At 28.5% G+C, this 10,517-nt stretch overlaps 2 protein-coding genes across 2 annotated transcripts in view; both read left to right on the top strand.

Annotated features, from left to right (window-relative positions):
- LOC106786908 (icarapin-like) overlaps positions 1-5,393 on the top strand; it is a 64,634-nt gene extending 59,241 nt beyond the window's left edge. The window contains exons 3-4 of the mRNA XM_014748789.1: positions 4,556-4,677; positions 5,061-5,393. Of these exons, the coding sequence (XP_014604275.1) occupies positions 4,556-4,677; positions 5,061-5,336 (398 nt within the window). The 3' untranslated portion in view covers positions 5,337-5,393. The remainder of the gene's footprint in view (positions 1-4,555; positions 4,678-5,060) is intronic.
- A 975-nt stretch (positions 5,394-6,368) lies between these two features.
- Positions 6,369-9,750, top strand: LOC106786907 (splicing factor 3A subunit 3-like). The gene is made up of 2 exons (XM_014748787.1): positions 6,369-7,948; positions 8,067-9,750. The coding sequence occupies exons 1-2, from the start codon at positions 7,736-7,738 to the stop codon at positions 9,354-9,356; spliced, it is 1,503 nt and encodes a 500-aa protein (XP_014604273.1). The 5' UTR covers positions 6,369-7,735; the 3' UTR covers positions 9,357-9,750.
- The last annotated feature ends 767 nt before the right edge of the window (positions 9,751-10,517 follow it).

Here is a 10,517-nt window from a genome sequence, read left to right as displayed (position 1 = left end):
TTTTTAGCAAGAATATTCAAATTTCGCTACAATTTTCACCACATTTTGGTTTCTTAAAATTCGATTTTATGAAAAAAACGAAAATCCTTCGTCCAAGTACTTGTCAATAGTATCACGAAGACGTGTAGCAAATTTCATGAAAATCGGTTAAATAGTTTTCGAGAAATCTTGACAACCGACTTTAGAAAAAGCGTTTTGAGAAAAACGCGTGTAAAGATTTGAGTGCTAGTATAAGAGCCATTAAAGAGTGGAACTTCCCAGGGCTCTATCTTTAAAATTACTACTCCTATCGACTTCAAAATTCAATACAATATTCTAGATGAGTTGTAGAATTTAAAAAGGTAAAAAAAAAAAATTTTTTTGAAAGTCCCAAACCCATGTAACCCCTTAAGTACGTGTGTTAATACGTTGACTGCCGTGTGGGTCACCGGTGACCTCAACACGTCCAATAGTAAAAATTCGTAATTAGAGTATATATCGATACTGATTAATTTTTTAAATGATACCATTGTTTTTGTAAGAGTTTGAAAAAATTAAATGCCATACAGAACATGCAAAAATAATTTAGGAAAGTATACGCGACTTGTTTAAATGATGATGTAGAATAATTAAATAAATCAATATTTCGTTGATGAATATTAAAATTAATGATCATTTCATTTAAGCAAGTATAATAAGCATACGAAGTTTGATGTTGTTTAACGCATACCGAAATATGTTTGACTGCAAGTTTTATGAATTGATGTTGAATTTTTTATTTAATAATATATTATATTTATAATTTATTATTATATTAAATTATTATTATAATAATTGCAATATGGAAAATAGATAACGTTATCATATTCGAGAATTTGACATATTATTAGACGTTAAAGAATTTTTGTTAGTGTATTAGTGTTTTTAAAAAAGTTAAAAATTTTTTAAATAAATTCTTAACGATAAACACCCTGTGATAAATAAATTCGATAAACGATATAGGAAACAGAATAAAGAAAACAAACATTTTTTAAATAAATAAAACAAATGTTTTAAAGATGATATAGAATAATTAAATATTTTTAATTATTGATGAGAATTAAAATTAATGATCATTCTATTAAAACAGTTGTAATAACTATACGAAGTTTAATGCATAACATAATATGTTCGACTACGAGTCTTATTAAAATTATTGTTAAACTTTTAATTTAATATCGTAAATATATAAGAATCGCAGTATGGAAAAAATAAATAATATAAATAATTTTGGAAAAATTAATTAATAATAAATAAATAATATTCGAGAATTTAATGTACTATTTAACGATAAAAAATTTTTAATGTGATAACGTATTTAAATTGAGATTGAATATTCCGTAAATAAGTCCTAATGAACTGAGACTGAGAAATGCGATATTATTATAATGAGATGTAAAAAAAAAATCGGAAGAAAATATAATAGATAAATTTTAAAGAACATCAAGCAAAGAGAGATGATAACAACGTAAAATTAATACAATAATATAAATAATCAATTGTTTCGTTTATAATTATAAACGTACGATGATTAATAACATTTCAATTAATTTCAAATGATTATTTATTTATCATGCACCATTTATCCAATTTATCATACATCATTCTTCTCTTATTCAATATAGAAATATTCGCATATTTAAAAATATTATCATTATTATATATATAATATTAATTATCATCATTATTATTATTAAACGATATTCGAGGTTTCCAGCAAATATTTTTATTACTTTCTATTACTTACGTAACATAACTTTGATAATTTTAATGAAAAAAGAAAAAGAAGAAAAACATTCCAAAATAAATCCCAGAACTTCGGTGTGTATCCTAATTAAAGAAAAGTAATTATCCCGTACTACAGGTGGAAACTATTAGCACTTGATGGCTCGTTTACAACATCTCCATCCTCGTAACGTGAAAACTCGGTTCCAATCTATCTCAACGAATTTCCCCATGAAACGAAGTTAAACATTCATTTTCTTTATTTCAAAATTCTCTTAAATACATTCATTTTGAGAACAACAACAAAAAACAGAAAAATTTGTTCGTTCATTTCCAAAATTTAAAATAACATTTCAAAAGAAAAAACGAAATTAGATGAGTCGTTTGTTTAAAATCAATCCCAAGGCCGTACGATGAAAACAATTCAAGATTTTCAATAAAAAAAATGGTTCCTTTAATAAAATATCGAAGCTCGTAACTAATCATTATTCAAATTCGTTTAACTTTGCCCGCCATTTTGGATAGGTCATTTATATTGACCATTGGGTGGGTAGTATATCTCGTATTGTACAATTGGGGACGGTTGGAAAAGTGAAAAGGACACTTTGGTGAGTAAGGAGGGGTGGGGGGAGAGGGACAAAAGTTATCGGTCGAGAAATGACCAATTGGCTTTGCGGATTCCAATTTCCTGCTCGTCAGAGTTCAGCCATTATTATTCAAGGACGCAGAAAGGCTCCTATCGTTCGATACGAATCGACCGATTAAATTCACCGATTAAATGATTTCCCTCTCTCTAAATCTATCTATCTATCTATCTATCTATCTATTTCTATCTCTTTTGTTTTATAACCTATAAGATTTAACAGCTCGGTCGGTAAATAAAAGCGATATCGGTATTGAAATAAAAAAAAACAAATAAAGAAATGAAGTAATTGTTTCATTTAAGTTGACTTTTTAACCGAACACACATATTTCGTCAGATAAATAATATATCTATATATATATATATATATATATATATATATATATATATATATATTGGTAAAATAGATAATATATATATATTAAATAAAAAAAAAAAATTTAGTTTGAATGAGAGAGAATTGTATTTGAAAATAGGCCACCCTGTATATATAAGTACTTACATATACATATTGTAGAAGATCCGTAGACTGGTGGTGATTATCGAGCTAGAAGAAGCCGCCGCCACCGTTCTGTGCCAACTATTCGCTTCCTTGAAATTAATTCGCAACGGCATCCTAAGAACAGAGTTAAAAAGACATTCGTGTAATTTATTATCTTTTAAAAGGATATTTTCCTCGAGAGGAAACTCGTAAAACGAATACCGTAGAAACTGCAATCGTCCTTTAATAACAAAACATAATAAAGTTAGAAGTGATAACGAGCAAGATGAAAATGAAATAATAAATGGTGGAAGAGAAAGAAAAGAAAAAAAAAGAAAAAAACCAAACAAGTTTTAAATATTCCACGTAAATCTATAATTGTACGATCGATACGAACGAATTCTACCTTATCGACCGCTAAGCAAACATTTGAATTTTTTTTTCAACCGAGAAAATCTATCGAATATTTATTGATATTTATCTATAAAAAAAAATTATATCTAGATAAATATCTAATATAATAAATCAATAAACGTATATACCAGTGTATATAATCATTTTAAATTGCATCAAGGTAAACGATGCAATGTTATGTTCCGGTAATGTAACCTTTTGCAATAAAATTGCAATCAATTTATAGTGTGCCACCTTTTCTCGCTAAAAGTACCCTTCACTTTTAATCTCGAGAAACACGTTGAACGTATCCGTGACACTACAAATATCCTTACAAATCAAAAGATAATAAATTCGGTAATGATAATAAGTAGAATGAAAATGAAATAATAAATAGGAGAAAAAAGAAGAAAAAAACAAGTTTTTAATATTCCACGTAGATTTATAATTGTAAAAAATTGATACGCGCGAGTTCTACCTTACCGACCGGGAAACAAACATTTGAATTTTTTCGCGGGAAAATCAATCGGAATCGATCAACATTTATCTATAAAATAGTGTTTCGTTAAAATATTTGATGTAATAGCTGATAATTTTACAATTGACCTTAATAATAATACATCTTAAAAATTGCATCAAAGAAAAAAGATGGAATAATTTTAAGTCCCGATAATATACCTGTTGCAATGCAATTGGAAATAATTTTTAGTACACCTTTTGCTCACAAAAGAACCCCCTTCACTTTAAACGAGATAATAAATGATTCAATCTTGTTCGAATGAACTTTCCTTTCGTTATTGCATAAGTAACGTTTTATCTTAAACGTACGTCTTACTGCAAAATCGAAAGAAAAAAAATGATACAACAAAATATATATATATATAATAAAAAATCTATGCGTGTACTCGTTTACGTATAATCGATGTAATTAATTTGACGTCATAATACGTAACATCTTCCATAATTATATCTCGTCCGTTCTAGAATATATTAATATATGGAAACGTATAATCCCAAACGAAATCTAAACTAAAAAATGAAAGTAAATTAATGCCCGGAAGATTAAAATCCTTTGCAATCGAACCTTATGAATATATAAACGGGATATTACCCAAGCGCATACGTAATATGATATGATCATTTAAACACGAATGTGACCTATATATAATATAACAAAAGATATTACATGCAAAAAATTACCAAAAATATAATAAAATATGAAAATAATAATAAAAAACCAAAACAAAAATTTAAATAACATTTTTAATCATATTTCTTAATCTCTGTTATTTCAGAAATAATGAACCGACTTAGAGAACAAATGGCCAGTATTGCATCCCGTTTCCCATTAAATCCTGGATTTTCAACACCTTGGAGTAAGATTCCTTTGGGAGGAAACACCACTTCTACTACCAAGGTAAAACAATTTTTGTCCATCTTCAAATTAGATGATATTACAATAAAAATAATAAAAAAAGAATAAATCGTAACCCTCCACCGAAAACATGAGTCTTATAGAACTTGTGTTAAACACATCTATATTTATTTTGAATTTGAAGTTATAAATAAGAAAATAATTAATTAAACAATATTCTAGAGACCATAAAGAGTACTATTGAATTTTATCAGATTTTGTAAATAACGATATAATTAAAACAATTCAAGCAACACGATGACGTTAGTAAAATCTACTTTACCGACGGAGGATTAATGGTGAAAACGATAATTTCATTGGGTGGGGGGCACAAATTAAATATGGCTGTTTTACTTTGTACTAATAAGAGAATTTGTTGATCGTAGATTATCAATGGACACGTATTGACGATCAACGAAACGATTTACAAGGACAACAACGATACCGATGGAATCATTTTCCGTGTACGTGTCATTGATGTTAAACCACAAGATGATACAACTATTAACGAAAACGAAGATGGCGCGGTAAACCCAACGGTAACGACTACTCCTGATGAAAATGATAACAGCCAAGAAGTTACAACGCCACAACGAAGCGTTGAAACCGTTGAAGAATTCGATAATGAGATATCCAATCGAAGAGAAGTCTTGAACGCTTAACAAACAAACAAAATATCAAAAAAAAAAAGCAAATGAGCATTTTTATGAAATCAAAAAGAAAACGAAAAATGGTCTTGAATTTTAACATAGAAAAGAATAAATAAGTAAATATATAATAAAAAATGAAAATAAACTATCGGTAATAACATATAAAATTGTTTATTCCAATTAAATGATATTTGTCTATGTTCAGACAAAAGTCATTATATTAATCTCTGAATTATTGTGCTAGTTGAAAAAATTTTAAATACGAAAAATCAGATTTTAAAAAAGTATGATTTTTTGTTAATGCTTTAAAACGCGACTATTAATAATGCTTTTTATAGAATAATGGCTAATAAAAATTGAAAAAAGTTATTTTGTCATTGATAAAAAGATGAAAATGTCGTTGGTGACTTTTGGATGAACATAGACGATATTATTACTATGATAGTGTAGCGAAAACGTTGTATCTACTGAGTCTATAATATACGTCAAATATACATACATATATATATGTGTGTGTATGTATATATAAAGAGGAAGAGAACAAATAATCTAATTAGTATAGCGTATATTGTATGTAGACAGTGGTGTACGTTTAGCAAACATGCATGTGAAATGTAAATGTATATTTTAAATATGTGAATGCTATTACGAATACGACATTCTTGTAATTTATACACACACATATATATATATATATTAATTATAAATCGAGTTAAAATTAGTCGTCAAGTTAATGAAATAAATAAATAAAAAAAGAAAAAAAATTTTGTAAGTCATCTTGTGAATTTTTTTTATAGTGTATACCATTATATAAACCAGGGCTGGTGAAAAGCTTTTAGTTCAATTAACTTTAATTGCAAGACAATAAAAATGTTAAATTAAAAAACGTCTACGACGTAAATGCATTATTCCAGAGATAAGTTTAATCTTTAACTGGTGACGTCGGGTCCCTTGGTACCTTGGTACCAAAATCACGTCTCATTTAATTTTGTTTGTTTATATAAAAGGGACGCCCTACATATCGTTTGAAAAATTAAAGAATATTATGAAATAATTTTTATGTTTGAAAGAGAAAAGGATTTTTAGTTTAAAAAATCATTAAGAAATATGGTTTCAAATTAATTTGAATCCCTGTAACCTAAAGTTACCAATCAAAGCATCCAATGAAATTTTAAGTTCACCCCAAAACGACCAATCATAAATTTACCATTTTTTTAGCGACCAAAATTGATTGACGGCTCACAATTGATTCTAATCCAACAACTCCTCCATCTTGAATACCGATGGCTCTTACATAAAATATAAAAAATCAAGTTAATGTTTCAATACTAATTGCTTTCAAGCCCTTAATGAAATTTTTTTTTAATCATCGATTTTAAAAAACATTTTCTTCAATCGGCGCCAATGTGCGGCCGTGAAGAAAAAAAGATAAATATCCTCGAATTAAAGGTTAATTAAAAGATAACTTGTATTCGTGAACTTTTACGAAATCAAAGAATACAGAAGTACATAAAAGCTCATAAGTCCCCTTTTTTTATTTACTCAGTTTGATTTTTGTTATAACCGGGACCAACATTGAGCGATAACACAGAAAAGTTGGCATAGAATCTCAATATTAAAAAAAAATGAATAAGTACTCTTAATTGCACACTAATTCCTTAATAAAAATCCATAAATTCTCGCTTTATTAATTAATTATTTAATTAGTTATTAATAATTGAAAATATTTTTTGATAGTATTGTACCGTCATCACGTTAATTACATACTATCGCCCACTGGTGGTCCCGGTTATAACTAAACTGAAACTAGATATATAAAAAAGGGAACTTTTGAGCTTCTATGTACTTCTGTATTCTTTGGTAAAAGAAATAATCGAAAATAATTTAATACTAGCCAATGTGAACATTTACAAACAATTTATGAATTAAAAAATAATGACATACCAACGATCAATAATACAGATTTCTAATATCGATATAATATTCAATCAGAATTGCCAATCTCTATTGTCGTCCACTGTTGCCAACCTTTTTATGCAAGTATCGATATATTCAATAATATCGATCATATCTATAACTCGATCCGCTTGTACTAACACACAGATGAGAAATTAAAAGTGTAATTCAATTTACTAAACTAAACATGTGTTCACACCACACATAGGAGAGGTGTACTAACACAAGTTTATACACCGATGATATGAATACACGTTTACGTGCTCCTCTGTTTGCTTTTAGTTCATATTTTGTCCGCTCACGTCGCTAAAGTTTATTATACAGTTTGGAGTGAAATATAATGTAAACACAACGTTAAAGAAATATTAAATTATAATAAATAATAAAGTATATATATATACGCGTATTAACAAAAAAAAATATATATATAATTTATACTAATTTTGAACTATATAATGGAAACTATATTGGAACAACAACGACGTTATCATGAGGAAAGAGAACGGTTAATGGACGCTATGGTAAAAGAAATGCTTTTCAAAAAACCAGGCCATCGTGAAAATATTAATTCTGAGCATAGGTTAAAAATGTTATTGGATCAGTATATGGATAGTACCACTAATTTACAAGATTTGTACGAAGATAAAGATGGTCAAAGAAAAGAGGAGGTAAGAGGTTATATGTTTGAAAAGTATCTCATATATTTGTATATATATTTAGGTTTATACATTTTTATAATCATTCATTTGTTGAATATACAATAATTTTAATACAATTTTTTTTCAGGTACAAGCACTTTCGGGTCCAAACGAATTTTCTGAATTTTATTCTCGATTAAAATCTATCAAAGAATTCTATCGTAGACATCCGAATGAAATTAGCGTACCAATGTCAGTTGAATTTGAGGAATTAGCCAAAATGAGAGAAAATCCTACAGAAGAATTGTCGAACCTTGTTGAATTCACTGACGAGGAAGGTTACGGAAAGTATTTGGATCTTCACGAATGCTATGAAAAGTTTATTAATCTTAAGGGTATCGAAAAGGTTGATTACATTGCTTATTTGTCTACGTTCGATCATTTATTCGATATTCCAAGAGAAAGGAAAAATGCCGAATACAGCAGATACATTGAAGTCCTTTTATTATATTTGGTTGATTATTTGAGTAGAGTTAGACCATTGTTAGATATAAATGCAGAAATTGAAGAAGCCAATAAGGATTTCGAAACGCAGTGGGAAAATAATACATTTCCTGGATGGCCGAAGGAAACTGGAAGCGCATTGGCTCACGTTGGAGCACATTTGGAACTTTCTGCTTTTTCATCTTGGGAAGAACTAGCATCCCTCGGATTGGATAGATTAAAATCTGCATTGATGGCYTTAGGTTTAAAATGCGGTGGYACTTTGGAGGARAGAGCGCAGAGACTTTTTAGCACTAAGGGCGAAGCTTCTCTCGATCCAAACTTATTAGCTAAAAGTAAAAATAAAAAGTCTGGCAAAGGTAAAGATACAGAAAAACAGAAAGAAATTGCAAGGGTAGAGTCTCACGTTTACAGGCTTGCAGAATTGGTTTCTAGTCAAAGAGTTTCTACTAAAGAAAATGTACAAAGGAAACAAGCTAGGACAGAAGGTGAACGAGGTGATTCGGATGCGGAAGCAAGTGCGAGTGAATCGGAGGAAGAAGATGATAACGAAGTTCCKTATAATCCTAAAAATTTGCCTCTTGGTTGGGACGGMAAGCCTATACCATATTGGTTGTATAAATTACACGGTCTTAATATTAGTTACAACTGTGAAATTTGTGGTAATTTCACATACAAAGGACCTAAAGCTTTCCAAAGACATTTTGCGGAATGGAGACATGCTCATGGCATGCGTTGTCTTGGTATACCAAATACCGCACACTTTGCCAATGTGACTCAGATAGAAGATGCTCTTGCTTTATGGGAAAAATTGAAAACTCAAAAGCAAGCCGAACGTTGGCAACCAGAGCAGGAAGAAGAATTTGAAGATTCTCTTGGGAATGTAGTTAATCGTAAAACATATGAAGATCTTAAAAGACAAGGCTTATTATAAAACATTTAAGTACAACGTTTATGTAATTAAAATTATCTAAAGTAAACCTTGTTTATGATATAATAAGTACATTGGCTCACATTGGAGCATTCTGATGTTTTTGTACATTGACCATCTTCATGATGACGTCTTCGCATGTAGTCTTGTTAATAACCAACATGTCTCTGAAGAGAAAGAATTATATTAAATATAATTTACTTATCACGTTGTTATGAAGTATTTTTAAAAACATGTAAAAAATTAATTTACAAAAAAATGAATTTATGTGTCTCTTATAATCATATCTGTGACGTAAAAAAAGAAAAAAGTAAGAGAGAGAAATTAAATAATTTTCAATATTAAGAACAATTCTTCAATGTTCAATTAATATTCTATGAAATAAATGTAAGCTAGATCAAATTACAATCATTCCAATAATTCAATCATTTTATTGAGTATTTGAAAGTCAATTTAATTTGTTTTTTAAGTAGAATATCTTGTATGCGGTCCGCTTATTACATGAGGTCCGTGAAGAGAAAGAATTAAGTATCTATGAATTAAAGGTTAATTAGAAGACAACTTAATCTCGTGCACTTTTTCGAAATCGAAGAATACAGAAGTACATAGAAGCTCACAAGTCCCCTTTATTATCTACCCAGTTTCATTTTTGTTATAACCGAGACCCACCATTAGACGATAGTAAGTACTTAACGCGATAACGGTATAATACTATATGTATATATGATAGTCTATGATAGTATATGATATATTCTTTGATAGTATAAATAGCATAGTTCTATTGTAATCAAATTTTAAATAAATATATTTAATTTCTAATGTATAAACATGTGTGTGTGCCTTCAGAAATGCATTTATACGTATATTTGAAAATGAAGCAAATTAAGATAGTCAAATAAAAAAGAATCCAGAAGGTTTGATGATAAATCCAACGATGATCACCTGTAACAAGAAGAAAACTATATTAATTATACAAGCAAGTGATACAATAGCCTGACATATAAATCGTCCAATTCGCAGATGCACTTTTCAATTGAATTCTATATTTATTTTGATCAAATCTCTATTAATCGTTGCAATGAAATTAAATTTAAACGCGTGATTTTACATTTACATAAAATAAATAAAAATAAAGAAATAGAAAAAGTAAAAATACTAAGTTAC

Source organism: Polistes canadensis, unplaced genomic scaffold, assembly GCF_001313835.1.
Source record: "Polistes canadensis isolate GaletaPanama2010 unplaced genomic scaffold, ASM131383v1 scaffold_88, whole genome shotgun sequence".
Classification (NCBI taxonomy): domain Eukaryota; kingdom Metazoa; phylum Arthropoda; class Insecta; order Hymenoptera; family Vespidae; genus Polistes; species Polistes canadensis.
The sequence above is the reverse complement of the archived record's forward strand: the minus strand, read 5'-3'. Positions and strand labels throughout refer to the sequence as shown.